At 45.1% G+C, this 17580-nt stretch overlaps 2 protein-coding genes across 2 annotated transcripts in view; both read right to left on the reverse strand.

Annotated features, from left to right (window-relative positions):
• Positions 1-11196, reverse strand: part of LOC309860940 (protocadherin alpha-13-like) — a 113527-nt gene extending 102331 nt beyond the window's left edge. Inside the window, exons 1-2 of the mRNA XM_082723365.1 lie at positions 8780-11196; positions 610-3108 (exon numbers count right to left, since the gene is read on the reverse strand). Of these exons, the coding sequence (XP_082579491.1) occupies positions 610-3108; positions 8780-11149 (4869 nt within the window). The 5' untranslated portion in view covers positions 11150-11196. The remainder of the gene's footprint in view (positions 1-609; positions 3109-8779) is intronic.
• A 2-nt stretch (positions 11197-11198) lies between these two features.
• Positions 11199-16971, reverse strand: LOC309860941 (protocadherin alpha-11-like; the record flags this gene model as incomplete). Its single annotated transcript, XM_082723366.1, has 2 exons — positions 11199-11231; positions 14578-16971. 2 exons carry the CDS (start codon positions 16969-16971, stop codon positions 11199-11201), a joined length of 2427 nt encoding a protein of 808 aa, XP_082579492.1.
• Positions 16972-17580: the final 609 nt, after the last annotated feature.

Consider the following 17580-nt stretch of genomic DNA (forward strand, 5'->3'; position numbering starts at 1 on the left):
TGGGGCCACATCCGGCTCCCTGCTCAGCAGGGAGCCTGCTTATCACTCTGCCCCTCTCCCTGCCACTCTGCTTACTTGTGCTCTCTCTCTAGCTCTCTGTCAAATAAATAAATAAAATATTTTTTAAAAATTCTAATTAGCCTTATTAAAACAAAGCTTTCAGAACGCTCAAGTATTCATAATGTATGATTTCCTGTAAATGTGCACATAGGAAATAAATACTTACAAACTGTTACTAAGAAAAACCTTACAAATAATTTATTGTGGCTTTTACTTAACTATTTCAACAAGGCGCCGGGGGTGGGAAGCAGAGAGAGGGAGAGAGAATCTTTAAGCAGGCTCAACGCCTAGAGCTAGCCCCACCTGAGGCTCAATCTCCCGACCCTGAGATCGGAACCTGAGCGGAAATGGAGTTCGAAGCTTAACCAACTGAGCCACCCAGGATCCCCAATCTGAACAATAACTCAATCCATAATGTCAATAATACTATTAAATACCATGACGACAAGCAAAATTAAAGAATAATGTTACAACTGAGAATGAAAAACCTTAAACAATAAAGCTGTGAGTTAGGCTAAAAGAGTAAGGCAGTTTTTAATACGAACTCACCTCTTTCAAATGTTCTATGTCTGGTTCTCTTTCACCGGTTCCCTCCGTAGAACTCAGACCAGGCGGAAGACTGGGACTGAAGGCCATGAGGTCGGTCTTGGGCGGGCCCTCCCCAGAGCACACCCTCTGCCGCCTCTGCTGCGAGTACGACCAGCTCCCCACCGCGCTGGAGCACACGAGCGTGGGCTTCCCAGGCCCGCTCGCGCCCTCCCTGGGCGGAGCCGAGCACCGCAGCGCCGTGTACAGCAGCAGCGTGAGCACCAGCAGGCTGGACACCGCGCAGATGGCGACGATCAGGTACACGTTGACGTCCACCAGCGCCGTCTCCGCGCCAGCAGCGCCCGCCAACACCCGCGACGACGCCTTTGGCGCCTGGCCGCTCTCCACCAGCGACAGCAGCACGGTGGCCGTGGCCGTCAGCGCCGGCTCGCCGTGGTCCTTGACCAGCACCAGCAGGCGCTGGCGCGGCGGGTCCGCCTCGTCCAGCGGGCGCGTCGTGCTGATCTCGCCCGTGTACAGCGCCACGCGGAACGGGCTGCGCGCGCCCCCCGCCGCCGGCTGCAGCTCGAACGACAGCCACGCGTTGTAGCCGGAATCCGCGTCCACCGCGCGCACCTTCGCCACCACGTGGCCCGCGCCCACCGACCGCGACACCAGCTCGCTCAGCGCGCCGCCCCCGCCGCCCGCGCCGGGCCGCGGCAGCAGCGCGGGCGCGTTGTCGTTCTCGTCCAGCACGAACACCTGCAGCGTCACGTTGCTGCCCAGCGGAGGCACGCCCGCGTCGCGCGCGCTCACTTGGAACTGCAGCAGCTCCAGCTCCTCGTGGTCCAGCGGCTGCAGCGCGTACACCTTGCCGCTCTCCGCGTGCACCGACACGTAGCTCGACAGCGCGCGCTCGCCCACGCGCCGCTCCACCAGCGAGTAGGACACCCGCGCGTTCTCCTGCGCGTCCGCGTCCCGCGCCGACACCGTGAAGATGTGGCAGCCGGGCGGGTTGTTCTCCTTCACGAACACCGTGTACTCGGGCTGCGCGAACGCCGGCGCGTTGTCGTTCACGTCCGCCACTTCCACGGACACGCTGGCGGTGGCGGAGAGCGGAGGCGATCCTCCGTCCCGTGCTGTTACCACCAGCTCATAGTTGGACACGCTCTCGCGATCCAAGGCTCTGTCCAGCACCAGCGAATAGTAGTTCTTGAAGGTGGACACCAGCTTGAAGGGAACGTGGGGTGTTAGTAAGCAGGTCACCTGCCCGTTGGCACCAGAGTCACGGTCAGACACGCTGATCAGGGCGATGACGGTGCCCACCTGAGTATCCTCTCGCACCGGAAGTGACAGAGAAGTTATGGTAATTTCTGGGGTATTATCATTTATATCTAGTATTTCCACGAAAATGGTACAGTGACCTGCCATTGGAATATTCCCCTTGTCTGTTGCTTCCACCGATATTTCATACAACTTCTTTTCTTCGAAATCTAGTTTACCTCTTGTTCTAATTTCCCCACTGTTGGGGTTTATGATAAATGCATATAACACCGCAGGCGATATAGGCCTTCTAAATGAGTAGATTATGTCTCCATTCGTACCATCATCAAGATCTGTGGCATTCAGCTTGATCACCAATGTTCCATTAAATGCGTTCTCTAATACTGTCACTTTATAAATATACTGTTCAAATTCTGGGGCATTGTCGTTTACATCCAGAATTGTAATCAGCAACTGAACTGTGCCGGTCAGCTCCGGTTTACCCCCATCAGTGGCTGTCAATACTAAGTTATGCTCCTGAATTTGCTCTCTGTCCAATGATTTCCTCAATACAAGTGACAACGAAGACGTCTGTTCACGATCGTTCTGTGTGTCCAAAGCGAAGTACTCGTTGGGATCCACTCGGTAGGTCAAGGCCGAGTTTACTCCAATATCTGCATCGGATGCGCCATCTAGTGGAAACCGAGTTTCTGGGGGTCTAGATTCTGCAATGATTATTCTTTTTTTACTTTCAGGGAACACAGGCGGATTGTCATTAATATCCTTCACCTCCACCTCCACATGGAAAACCTGCAACGGCTTGTTCACGATCACCTCCAGGTGGATGCTGCACTCCGCGCTCCGCCCGCACAGCTCCTCCCGATCGATCCGAGAATTCACAAACAAAATGCCATTCTGCAGATTTACCTCCAGAAGGTCCCCGGGGCCTTTGGACGCCACCCGGAACAGGCGTGGCACCAGCTCCGCCAGCTCCAGTCCCAAATCCTGGGCGATGAGGCCCACAAAGGTGCCGTGTTTGGCCTCTTCCAGGACTGAGTAGTGGACCTGGCCGCTCCCAGTCTTCCAGGCTGCGAGGAGCAGAAGCAACAGCAGCCGACTCGGGATTCCTGGGCCTCCTCGCCAGAACAGCATGGTACACTCAAAAGGATTCAAAGGTAATCTGAAGTATAAGTTATACCTTACCGCAAACTGACTCTCGCGGGCTTCTGAGGGGGAGGATTCAACAGAGGTTTTCCACTATCTGACCAATTTTCTGCAGGAAGGAGGAAGCAGAGGCACGTTCTTCTCGGAAATGTTCTCAGTAAAGAGCGACACCATGTGCATGAAGGTGTAACTGTAGAAATGATTAGGTCTTCACATTTTCCATTGATGCAGAGGGTTTTGTTTTGTTTTGTTTTGTTTTCATTTCATGAGATTTTTCACTGCAAATACGTAATCGAAGATTAAATGTCTTTCTTTCCAGAAACAGTAAGTCGCTATATTCTGCCCTGTATACAATGCTAGTTGAGAATTGTTTGAATTCAGTTTTTCCACAAATATATTTTGCAAGTGTAAAACTTTCATGCAGAATTTTTTTTAAAGATTTTATTTATTTATTTGACAGAGAGAAATCGCAAGTAGACGGAGAGGCAGGCAGAGAGAGAGGAAGGGAAGCAGGCTCCCTGCTGAGCAGAGAGCCCAATGCGGGACTCGATCCCATGACCCTGAGATCATGACCTGAGCCGAAGGCAGCGGCTTAACCCACTGAGCCACCCAGGTGCCCCCATGCAGAATTTTTTTTTCAAGACTTTATCTTTAAGTAATCTCTCCACCCAATGTGGGGCTTGAACTCACAACCCTGAGATCAAGAGTCACATGCTCTGCTGAAGGAGCCAGCCAGGATCTCCCATGCAGAATTTTGAAGGAGGAGTATTTGGTATTCACTTTTGGAAACCAGTCTCCAGTTCTGCCTTTGGTGGTTTCAGTTGGGAATGTCTTTTTCCTGTAATATTTATTTAGAACTGTTCACACAATGGCCATTAAGTCCAAATGGAAATATAATCAATTATAAGAATAAAACGGATTATCGTGGAAAATATTAAGTGGTATACCAGCTGTGTAAATAAACCATTCATATAAATTCTCCCAATTATGAAATGTGGATAAAATATTTGTATCTAAACGAAGTATCTTATCAATGTGTATGAATTTGTATGTGAGCATGTGCATAAACACAATAATTTAGATCATTAAGATATAACAACATTTTAAAATTTTCTTTGCATAAAAGATGCCAAGAACTAGCATCCTACAAATCTGATGGAATTTTAATTAATACCAATAGTTAAGCTTCACTCTTCTCTTCCCCATCCCTGGGAAAAACTTTACTATCATTTCAATTGACTCTGATTTTCCAAACATCAACAGGTAGGCAAAAATGTTAACATATCTTTAGCAAAAAAGAAAGGAAGGGAATATTACTTCTACCTATTGCTACAACTATCTTTACCAAGCCACAAAGTTCCAGGCAAAATAGAGTACAGCTCCAATAATTATCTTGCTTGTCCTGTGCACAATGCTCCATGAAACAATAGTTTAGTTCATTTCTGTGTCTTTGCTCATCTCTGAAAATTTGAGTAGAGTATCTGATATTCTCTTACCTCCATCCTTCTCTCCTGTTACATTACTTTCATTAATACTTTACTCCTATCGCCGAACAGTCCCTGTATTATTTGTAGTTGTTCTTGTCTATCAAGCTCTACCTTGTTTTCCTTTCCACTCCACCTAACCTAGACTTCAGAGTCAACTATGTGAAATATGTCAGATACCCCGAAAGCACTCACCTACTTCTATTACTCCTCTAACATTTTCTTTAGCTTCCAACACACAGCCTAACCATTTTCTCCTCTTACTTAGCTTCTCCATTTAGGGATGTTACTTCACCATGATCACGATATTCTCTACAAGTTTACTCTCACATTTGATTTGGGCTTGCAAATGAATTCCTAATTAACTCTTTTCACCTGCATACAAAGATTCTTCCATATTTCCTTCTCAAATTCCCAACCTCATTCCCACCATGTCGTTCTCAGATAACTTACACAAAGAGATAAGTAATCACATATGAATTCAGAGTCTCTTTTTTTGTATCAACATTTTTCTTTCTCTATTAAGGAAAAATTATCCTTACTTTTAAAGTCAACCTTATGCTCTTAAAATATTATTCTCTCTTCTATCCTCTTCCATATTTTTCATCTTTTTTTCTGTTTTCTTTTTAAGTAGGCTCCATGCCAGAACTCACGACCCTAAGATCAAGACTCTGAGATCAAGACCCAAACTGAGATCCAGTCAGACGTTTAACTGACTGAGCCATCCAGATGCCCCTATATTTTTCATCTTCACCTGCATACCTTTTCAAAAAGATTTTATTTATTTATTTGACAGAGCATGAGCAGAAAGAGAGGTTGATGGAGAAGAAGCAGGCATCCAGCGGAGCAGGGAGCCCAACAATGACAATGACAACAACCGCAAAAGTTGATCCCAAGACCCTGGGATCATGACCTGAGCGGAAGGGAGCAGCTTAAGGACTAAGCCACCCAGGTGCCCCTCATTTTCATCTTCATTCTTTCTTCTTTTCCCCTTTTTTTCATCTTCATTCTTAATCTACCTGTTGCATCTTCAGTATCTTTTTATACTTGCTTCTTTTCCTCACACTACAAACACACTCATGTGTCCATATGTATGTATATACACACATATATATTTTACATATACACATGCCCATACATATGTACACACATTATACATACACATTTAAATTTGCTACTTCTTGTGGGAAAAGCAAGTTCTGTTTAACCCTTCTCTCTACCTTAAACTTCTAACAGTTACTTGATATATTGTACTTGGAGTTTTATTTCTGCTGTCTGTTGTATAGCCTACTTATGATTTTAAGCCTATTATAGTGGATTGAATAGTGACTCCCCTAAAAGATATGCTCAAGTCTTAATCCCTGGAACCCATTAGTATTACTTTCTTGGCAAATGACATGATTAAGTTTAGGGTCCTGTATATGTATTCAAATAATTATTGATTGAAGGAGTTTAGCCTGGACTACCCAGGTGAGCCCTAAAGTACTATCACATGTATCCTTATAAAAAAATATGGATAAGAAGATATGCAGAAAAGGAGGCAATATGACCAGGGAGATAGAGATTGGAATGATGTAGCCACAAGCCAAGAACTGCTGATAGCCATCAGAAGGTGCAAGAGACAACAGATTTTCCCTTCGAGGTTCAGAGGGTACAGCCCTGGCAACACTTGGATTTTGGATTTCTGGTCCACCAAAATTGTGAGAGAACCAAATTTTGTTAGCTTAAGCCACGCAGGTTTTGGTACTTTGCTACAGCAATCGCAAGAATGAACATACATATTCACCTCAATTCTTTACTTGGACACGTTGTTCTCATTTTTTAATCTGTCTTTTCTGATTTTATACTTTCATAGATTTTTTTTTCCCATAAGGGACTTACTCCCAAATCTAGATCTATAATCTGTCCCTGAGCTCCTGACCTGTATTTCTAATCACAATGACATTCTCTTAGCATCGAAAGAATAACATTTTCTTAAATGTTTCTATTTGCTAGCTGGACAAACATACACAAAGTATTTCTTCAACTGTATTCTACATTTTGGTTAATGGCAATCTCATCCTCCTACATGACCAAACAAAAAAGTTGGTGTCATCCCAATTTCTGTCTTTCTCTTATCATTTGTAACGAATCATTCATCATTAGGTTGCTTCTATATATGCTAATGCCTTTTGTACATGTTTCTTTCGATCTATTTTGACTGTCATGATTTGTTTCCATTACCTGATAACTAGAAAATTCTGAAAAATTCTTTACTAGATTTCTTACCTGCAGAATCTCCCCTGTTCCATCCTTCAAGTACACAGTCACTAAAGCAAACTCTGCTCATTTATTCATACTAATCTCTCCATCAGTAAAACTTTCCAGTTAAAAAGTTATCTGTCTTTCAAGGCACTCTTCGATAAAACATGCCTAATCTCTGGAACCCACCCCCACTTCTACCTTGCAGGGAATAACCTAGGTGGTTTATTTTAATACTGTATATGTATTAAAAAATTATTGATTGGGGGGTGCCTGGGTGGCTCAGTCAGTTAAGCATATGCCTTCAGCTCAGGTCATGATCTCAGAGTCCTGGGATCAAGCCCCGCATCGGGCTCCCTGCTCAGCGGAGAGTCTGCTTCTCCCTCTCCATCTGTGTCTGCCCCCTCACTCATGCCTGTTCTTTCTATCTCTCTCTCTCAAATAAATAAATAAATAAATAAAATCTTTTTAAAATTACTGATTGAACATATGTTATATTTCATATTCAAAAACTAAAGATATTTGAGACAGTAGTAGGCAAAGGCAGGAAAGTTTAATTCCTTCACTACTAGCTTGAAGGATTTAAGACTTTAGTCTCTAGTCATAGAAGCCTCTGGATATTTTTGTGGAAAAAACTACAAGATGTGAAGTAAGCTAAATACATTTTAGAAGACTCAACTGGGGGGTCCCAGGGTGGTTCAGCCAGTTAAGTGTCTGAGTCTTGGTTTCGACTCCAGTCATGGTCTCACAGGCTCTGGACTCAGTGGAGAATCTCCTTGAGATTCTCTACCGCTGCCCCTCCCCCCCCAACTTGTGCACATGCACTCTCCCTCTCTCTCTCAAATAAATCTCAAAAAATAAATAAAAGATTTAACTGATAATAGTCTCAGAGCAGTAGTGCACCATAATGGGTTTGGGATCCTCTGAAACTGAGTTTGGGCTACTTCTCATTCTCTATTTGTGGCTTAAGCTTCAGGTTCCTCATCAGCAAAGTGACTATGATAAATATGTACTCGCACCATAAGGCTGGTTTCTTTTTTAAAAGGTTTTATGATCAAGTAATCTCTACAACCAAGGTGGGGCTCCAAACTCAGGATCCTGAGATCAAGAGTCGCGTACTCCACCCACTGAGCCAGCTAAGTGCCCCAGGACTGATTAGAGAACTAGATGAAATGATACAGTTAGAGATCATAGCATAGGCTCTACAAAATAACAGGGGATCAGTAAGTATTACTGTATTTTACTGAATTCAAAAGTAGTCATTAATTCTAAGATGCACCGTTACTTATGTGCTACCAAGAAAGAAAAACAGTCAATAAAGTTATTATAAACCATCAATTACAAGATGCACCCTGATTCAGGTGCATATTATAATATATTAAATATGCAATTACTTTATTATATTTTATGTAAAGAAGAATAGTACAGTAAGTAGCCAATCTCACTTAAAAGAAAGAAGGCACTCTGTGTGAACAATAACAAAATTATTCCTTAGAATTAACAACAAAATTATTATTATTATAATATCTGAAGGACGTTGTGCTGAAATTAAAATGGTATTCAGGAGGATATTTTAGAAGCTTATGTATATAAGGAATGGTAAAAGAATCCAGTTAATGGTATCTGAAAATTATTTGTACTACTCTTGCAAATATTCTCTGATCATGAGATTATAAAATATCATAAAAAATATACTTGAGTTTTCAAACACCTATGCAGTTTTTACTCTTATGTACTAATGTTTCTCAAGGCCAATAATACAAGAAAAATGATAGAATTAGGAAGTTTAAAATGTGGTGATCCAAAGCCAGTATTTCACCTATGTATCTCACTAATACATGAAACTTCAAGTGAATTTTCAAATGCAAGTTTCAAATGAACATGAAATACACAAAAATTTCAAAATGAGAGAATGATCATACCACGGAAGATGTTCCCTGGTTAAAAGATAACACGAAGAAAAAAGAGAGAATGTATTTACATCCTAACAAAGAATTATTAAAGGAAACAAATATACTTAAATTATATTAATGACTTACTTCACTGGAAGGATTTAAACAATCTTCTCCTGACTGTGGAAGGTTGGGGCTGAAGGCCATGAGGTCGGTCTTGGGCGGGCCCTCCCCAGAGCACACCCTCTGCCGCCTCTGCTGCGAGTACGACCAGCTCCCCACCGCGCTGGAGCACACGAGCGTGGGCTTCCCAGGCGCGCACGAGCCCTCCCTGGGCGGAGCCGAGCACCGCAGCGCCGTGTACAGCAGCAGCGTGAGCACCAGCAGGCTGGACACCGCGCAGATGGCGACGATCAGGTACACGTTGACGTCCACCAGCGCCGTCTCGGCGCCAGCGGCGCCCGCCAACACCCGCGACGACGCCTTTGGCGCCTGGCCGCTCTCCACCAGCGACAGCAGCACGGTGGCCGTGGCCGTCAGCGCCGGCTCGCCGTGGTCCTTGACCAGCACCAGCAGGCGCTGGCGCGGCGCGTCCGCCTCGTCCAGCGGGCGCGTCGTGCTGATCTCGCCCGTGTACAGCGCCACGCGGAACGGGCTGCGCGCGCCCCCCGCCGCCGGCTGCAGCTCGAACGACAGCCACGCGTTGTAGCCGGAATCCGCGTCCACCGCGCGCACCTTCGCCACCACGTGGCCCGCGCCCACCGACCGCGACACCAGCTCGCTCAGCGCGCCACCCCCGCCGCCCGCGCCGGGCCGCGGCAGCAGCGCGGGCGCGTTGTCGTTCTCGTCCAGCACGAACACCTGCAGCGTCACGTTGCTGCCCAGCGGAGGCACGCCCGCGTCGCGCGCGCTCACTTGGACCTGCAGCAGCTCCAGCTCCTCGTGGTCCAGCGGCTGCAGCGCGTACACCTTGCCGCTCTCCGCGTGCACCGACACGTAGCTCGACAGCGCGCGCTCGCCCACGCGCCGCTCCACCAGCGAGTAGGACACCCGCGCGTTCTCCTGCGCGTCCGCGTCCCGCGCCGACACCGTGAAGATGTGGCAGCCGGGCGGGTTGTTCTCCTTCACGAACACCGTGTACTCGGGCTGCGCGAACGCCGGCGCGTTGTCGTTCACGTCCGCCACTTCCACGGACATGCTGGCCGTGGCGGAGAGCGAAGGCGATCCCCCGTCCCTTGCGGTCACCACCAGCTCATAGTTGGACACGCTCTCGCGATCCAAGGCGCTGTCCAGCACCAGCGAATAGTAGTTCTTGAAGGTGGACACCAGCTTGAAGGGGACATGGGGTGTTAGTGAGCAGGTCACTTGGCCGTTGGCGCCAGAGTCACAGTCAGACACGCTGATCAGGGCGATGACGGTGCCCACCTGAGCATCCTCTCGCACCGGGAGCGACAGCGAAGTGATCATTACCTCAGGGGTATTGTCATTCAGATCCAGAACTTCCACTAAGACTGTACAATGACCTGACATGGAAGGAATCCCTTTATCAATGGCGTTAACTTGAATTTCATACTCATGATTCTCTTCGAAATCCAATTTCCCGTAAATTCTGATTTCACCTGTTTCTGGATTTATTGAAAACATGCATTTCTCACTTACTGGCAAAATCAGTCTGATTCCATAGAAAATTTCTCTATTCACCCCTTCGTCTGGATCAGAAGCGTTTAGCTGAATCACTCTCGTGCCGTTTGGGACATTTTCAAACAGCACTACTTTATAGCCAGGCTTATCAAACTCTGGAGCGTTATCATTCACATCCAAAATGTTTATTTTAATCTGAACAGATCCTGTTAGCTCGGGCTTACCCCCATCCTGGGAGGTCAGCAATATATTAAGTTCTGGAGTTTCCTCTCTATCCAAAGACTTCCGTAGAACTAGTTCAGGCAATATACTTTTGTCGTTTTTCGTTATTATTTTAAGAGTAAAATACTCATTTAGACCTAACCTATAGGTCAGAAGAGAGTTTACACCGATATCCGCATCCGAAGCGCCCTCTAGAGGAAAATGAGAATCTAACGGGGCAGATTCAGAAATCAGTACCTTTTGCTCTTCTTCTCTGAACACTGGTGGGTTATCGTTAATGTCCTTCACCTCCACCTCCACATGGAAGACCTGCAGCGGCCTGTCCACGATCACCTCCAGGTGAATGCTACACTCCGCGCTCCGCCCGCACAGCTCCTCCCGGTCGATCCGAGAATTCACAAACAAAATGCCATTCTGCAGATTTACTTCCAGAAGGTCCCGGCGTCCTTTGGACGCCACCCGGAACATGCGTGGGACCAGCTCTGCCAGCTCCAGCCCTAGGTCTTGCGCGATGCGGCCCACGAAAGTGCCGTGTTTGGCCTCTTCTGGGACCGAATAGTGGACCTGGCAGCTCCCGGGTTCCCCCGCTGCAAGGAGCAGAAGCGACAGCAGCAATCGCGGGGCTCCTGGGCCTCCTCTCCAGGAAAACACCATTGTAGTTAACAAGATCTCCGAGGTGGGACTGTTGGTTTTAAGGGATCGCTCACCTGCGAACCTTTGTGAGCAGTCTCCCTTCCTGTAGGTGTAGATATAGTAAAATTTACCCAGCATTCCGGTCAATATGGAGTCGATCCTATTCTGTCAATGGTTGGAATCTGGGCGCGCAGACAAAATTTTTCCTTTTCACCTTCTGAGTGTACAGCGACATCATGTGACTGATTATGTAAGTACAAGACAGATCGTGAGGTTCTTTGTAGTTTAGCCACTTCTCGGGACACATTAAATTTTTTGACCTTTGGATGTTTTCATGGATTTTTTTGTAAATGCTTATTTTTTTTTAATGTATAAGATATTAGTAACAAAGCACAGTCATTTCTATTATACTGCAGTTTTTAAAATATTCTGCTTCAAAGTCTATCATAATCATTGAAATATAGAATGTCAGAAGCAACTCTTTGCCTATCATGGAGAATAAAATAAAGAATAATATACATCACACTTGGCCTTATTTTGCTTACAATTCTCACTTGTAACGACTTTTATCCTTCACAAGCACTTCACTGTAGGACTTTAGGAGAACCCCCCCCCAAAAGAAACTAAAGTATTTCTACTAACTAAATATTTCATTCATATAAATTATTTTATTCATACTTCCGTTGGATATAAAAATTCATCATAAATGTGGAATATGTCGTTTTTTGTTCCTTGATGCTCAAATGCAATGACTTTTCATACAATGCTCTTATTCCCATAACATATTAAAATGAAGCTTGGGTACAGATCCTGTAAAGTTTCACTCTAGCAGGAGGAAAGCATTTTCATGTAAAATGTTGAATCAAAACCTCCAGATTTCACAGTATTCTAAAGTGGCTGTGGAGCCCTAATATGAAAAACGTCTGTGAGATGTTTTGGAGCCCAGTCTCTCTAACTAAAATTAAATAAATATAAACTTCAAAATGAACTTTTGGTCTCCCTTTAAATGTGCCCTTCAGGCCAGTTAGTAGTCCCTCAAAATCTGCTTCTCTTCAGAAAATCAGAATGGAAAAAAAAAGAAAGAAAACTAAATCAGAATGGTGACTATGATGCAAGAGAGAATCAAAGGACTTTTCATAATTTTATTAATTAATTCAAGATCAGCTTTAAGGGAAAACAAAACACAGAAAAGATTCCACAGCTAACTGTAAACAAATACAGAGTTTATAAGCTCATTAAAATTCAAGTCAAAATCTTTAAGCCAACAATTTGTCACCAATCCTTTTACATATAATAATGAAGGAAAATGAGATAAGAAATCTTTATAAAACCAGGAAGTAATAATAATCATCCCACAAGTAAAAGATAACTTAAATCAACTATAAAACTGGTTCTTAAGTAATCTAAAAAATTTGAATCTTTATGCTTTTGGGCTATTTAAATTGTCTAACACCACTACCCTGATTCTTCATTTTCTATCTTCTATTTTCAAAAAAAGTCAATGTACAATGATTGCTTAGAAACTATTGAAAAAGTAGTGTGTTAGTTATGTAGTCCTCACACACTGTTAGACATAATTAAATTACTAAAGAGATAAAGAACATCTAAAATTAGCTTAATACTTAAACAATTGAACTAGAAGATGGAAATTATATTAAAATTATAATTTTACACCATTGAATTGTAATCCTCAAACTAAAAATAAGTATGAAAGACACATAATTTGTAGAAAATAGCTCATGTAATTTGGAATTATCTAAAACTGTACATTGACTACTTGTATACTGTAAAAATAAGAATTTGCACAAATTTAGCATGTACTTAAAATATTCCAATATCTTTATTAATTTACATGACATTGAGCCATTCCAAAAACTTCACCTGGAGATGGATAATAATGTGTGCCCTACCTAACATTCACATTTATACATTTACAGTTTCATAAGTGATATGATAGCTTAATCTTTTAAGTATGAAACATTTTGTGTTTTAATTTGGTTGCCTACTATAGAATAAAGAAATTTTAGCCCCTAAAGCTAAAGAGGAGCCATAGCCACATATGAATTTCATCAAATTCTCAAAGAAGGGGTGCCTGAGGGGCTCATTGGGTGAAGCCTCTGCCTTCAGCTCAGGTCATGATCCCAGGGTCCTGGGATCTGGCCCCTGAATTGGGCTGTCTGCTCAGAGGGAGCCTGCTTCCCCCTCTCTCTCTGCCTTCCTCTCTGCCTACTTGTGATCTCTGTCTGTCAAATAAATAAATAAAATATTTTTTAAAAACAAATTCTCAAAGAAATCCGTTACTCCACCACTCTACATATAGCTAGGGATCACTGAATTAGAAGAATGACCTAAGGTAAATGACCTAAGGTAAATGACCTTTGGTTATAATCATCAGAAAAGATTATAGCACATTAAAAGAAAATTTCACAAACATCGGAGATAAAGCATTTAAAGACAGGAAATTTAAATTGCCAGATAAGCGAAAATGATAACCTACATTTCACTTGAATAGACTTAACATTTTTCTTTCTAGATGAATCCACAAAATTTGGGTCAGGCTGTCAACCAGCATATATTGCACATATTATAATGCATGTCTTCTAAATGCATCTTCTAGATGCATGTCTTCAGCAAGTTCCAAGATGTGGTGGAGTGATATGAATAACTTTATTTGCCTAGTAAACTTTGTAAGCATAAATCTGGGAGCTCTGTTTGACTATGTTGTCAAAAAATCTGTACCCATTACATGCGATAAAATTAATCGGCAGAACTTTTAAGTTCCATTATTTCAATGAAACCACCAAACAATACTGCAAGACTGAATTTTTAACTGCAAATAATATGAAAACAGGTTTTATCTTATCAATTGAGGCAAAACTAAAGATTATTTAATGGAAAACAAATGTATGACCCATGTTTAACTCTACAGAAAAAGGTAAATGTTTTCAGACTTAAAGAAGAGAGTGTTCAATCTTTGATACAAGCCGGAAGTGAGAAAAGTCAAGCTATCTAATAATGTGAAAATGTTAAAGCATAAGGTAGTGTTAAAAGACAAAGAGGACAAGCAAATGTAAATAGCCACAGGAATTATCTAGAGTAGTGAGATTTAGAGATGAAATAAGTGGTCCAAGTACATAACTGAAAATTATACATTATATCTAATAAAGTGCTGACAGGAGAGTCATTTTTGCATCTTCCTTTACCATTTTCTACCAAAACATTTGGAGACATGGGGCATTTATTGGCTAAAACCCCTGGTATCGCATGATTAAAACTGGATTTTTATCAGTTGGCATTTGACTAACAGAAATTGTTTTCTAAAACATTTACAGTCGTCTAAAACGTTAATACTCAAAATACAGAATATTCATTACGTTTTTCTGTGAAATGAAGTGGATTTTAAAAATTTAACACAGACTTCAAAATAAGAGGAAATCTATAGAACTCACCTGCCCAGGGTGATTTGATCCTGTCTCCTGCCTTTCCTCTCCAACTTCTTTATCCAGACCAGGTGGAAGGCTGGGGCTGAAGGCCATGAGGTCGGTCTTGGGAGCGCCCTCCCCAGAGCACACCCTCTGCCGCCTCTGCTGCGAGTACGACCAGCTCCCCACCGCGCTGGAGCACACGAGCGTGGGCTTCCCAGGCCCGCACGCGCCCTCCCTGGGCGGAGCCGAGCACCGCAGCGCCGTGTACAGCAGCAGCGTGAGCACCAGCAGGCTGGACACCGCGCAGATGGCGACGATCAGGTACACGTTGACGTCCACCAGCGCCGTCTCGGCGCCAGCGGCGCCCGCCAACACCCGCGACGACGCCTTTGGCGCCTGGCCGCTCTCCACCAGCGACAGCAGCACGGTGGCCGTGGCCGTCAGCGCCGGCTCGCCGTGGTCCTTGACCAGCACCAGCAGGCGCTGGCGCGGCGTGTCCGCCTCGTCCAGCGGGCGCGTCGTGCTGATCTCGCCCGTGTACAGCGCCACGCGGAACGGGCTGCGCGCGCCCCCCGCCGCCGGCTGCAGCTCGAACGACAGCCACGCGTTGTAGCCGGAATCCGCGTCCACCGCGCGCACCTTCGCCACCACGTGGCCCGCGCCCACCGACCGCGACACCAGCTCGCTCAGCGCGCCGCCCCCGCCGCCCGCGCCGGGCCGCGGCAGCAGCGCGGGCGCGTTGTCGTTCTCGTCCAGCACGAACACCTGCAGCGTCACGTTGCTGCCCAGCGGAGGCACGCCCGCGTCGCGCGCGCTCACTTGGAACTGCAGCAGCTCCAGCTCCTCGTGGTCCAGCGGCTGCAGCGCGTACACCTTGCCGCTCTCCGCGTGCACCGACACGTAGCTCGACAGCGCGCGCTCGCCCACGCGCCGCTCCACCAGCGAGTAGGACACCCGCGCGTTCTCCTGCGCGTCCGCGTCCCGCGCCGACACCGTGAAGATGTGGCAGCCGGGCGGGTTGTTCTCCTTCACGAACACCGTGTACTCGGGCTGTGCGAACGCCGGTGCGTTGTCGTTCACGTCCGCCACTTCCACGGACAAGCTGGCGGTGGCGGAGAGCGGAGGCGATCCCTCGTCCCGTGCGATCACTACTAGAGCATAGCTCGACACACTCTCGCGGTCCAAAGCGCCGTCCAGCACCAATGAATAGTAATTTTTGAACGTGGACATGAGCTTGAAAGGGACGTTTGGCGTTAGAGAACAGATCACCTGCCCGTTGGCACCAGAGTCACGGTCAGATACACTGATCAGCGCAATGACAGTACTAGGGTGAGTGTCCTCTCGTACTGGGAGAGATAGGGAAGTCACGGTGACTTCAGGGGCATTATCATTGGCGTCTAATATTTCTACCCAGACTGTACAGTGACCTGCCATTGGGGGATTCCCTTTATCTGTGGCCTGTACTTCAATTTCATAAAACTTGTTTTCCTCATAATCTAAAGTTCCATTAACCCTCACTTCTCCGTTATTTTCATCTAGTGTAAACAAGAGTTTTCCTTTGGGCTTCACTGACACCAAAGAGTAGGTAATCTCCCCATTGACTCCTTCGTCTCGATCTGTGGCGTTTAGCTTTATCATAAATGTTTCTTTAGCAGTGTTTTCCATCAATCTCACTTTGTATTCTGATTGCTCAAATTCCGGATCATTGTCGTTAATATCCAAGACTTGGATGAAAAGCTGAACGGTGCCAGTGAGCTCTGGTTTCCCCCCGTCTGCAGCTGTCAATAGCAAATTAAGTTCTGGAGTTTTCTCTCGATCCAGATATTTTTTTAATGTAAGCGACAATCTTTTAGTCTGCTTACTATGTGTTGGTAATTCTAAAGAAAAAAACTCATTTTGACTTAGTCTGTAGGTCAATAGAGCATTCTCTCCTATATCCGCATCAGAAGCTCCCTCTAGAGGAAAATGAGAGTCAGGTTGCTTAGATTCAGGAATCAGCAGCTTTTGTTCTTTGAGAGAGAAGACCGGTGGATTGTCATTAATATCCTTCACCTCCACCTCCACATGGAAAACCTGCAGCGGCCTGTCCACGATCACCTCCAGGTGGATGCTGCACTCCAGACTCCGCCCACACAGCTCCTCCCGGTCGATCCGAGAATTCACAAACAAAATGCCATTCTGCAGATTTACCTCCAGAAGGTCCCCATGACCCTTCGATGCCACTCGGAACAGGCGTGGCACCAGCTCCGCGAGCTCCAGCCCCAAGTCCTGGGCGATGCGGCCCACGAAGGTGCCGTGCTTGGCCTCCTCCAGGACCGAGTAATGAACTTGGCCGCTGCCAGCCTCCCAGACTGCAAGGAGGAGAAGCGACAGCAGCAGACGCTGAGTGCCCAATCCCCTTCTTTGAGAGCCGGACATCGCATACGACATTGACTTCCAAAATAAGGTCCTTTACACTTAAAGCAGCAGAGACTCCGGTTTGGCATTAAAAATCTAGCTTAATTTTTGAGAAGTTTCAAAGAATCCTTTAACAGTAGCGTTCGGCATGATGGAGTCCTTTCTGTATGGGGCGTTCCTGGCTGTTCAGACCAACCCTTGAAACAACTATTTCCACCAAGTAAAGAGCGACACCTTGCGCCTGAATAGTGAGTACTGTGCACTACATCGTACACGATAGAATTTTACTTAAACAGAAAAATATAATTAACTTCATGTGCTTCATCTTACTTTATTCTCAAAATAGTATTTCCAAAGTGCTTATTGTGGGAACATTCATAGTATAAGTCATATTGAAAGTGATGGTATATGGAAAATGACATTTTTTTTAACATGAAATTGAAATTTTTGTTCCTACATTTGATTTAGAGTTATACAGTTGTGGTTTTACTTAGCTACATAATACACACAGAGTTTAGCTCTACAGGTAGCCTTATGAAAAACTAGGGTTAAAAATTTCCTAAAGATATTGTTTCTCATATTAAAATGTTATCAAATTTGAATTGTTTTACTTCTAAGCTCTTTTGTTAC

The sequence above is a fragment of the Mustela nivalis genome (genome assembly GCF_964662115.1).
Source record: "Mustela nivalis genome assembly, chromosome: 3".
Taxonomy (NCBI): Eukaryota; Metazoa; Chordata; class Mammalia; order Carnivora; family Mustelidae; genus Mustela; species Mustela nivalis.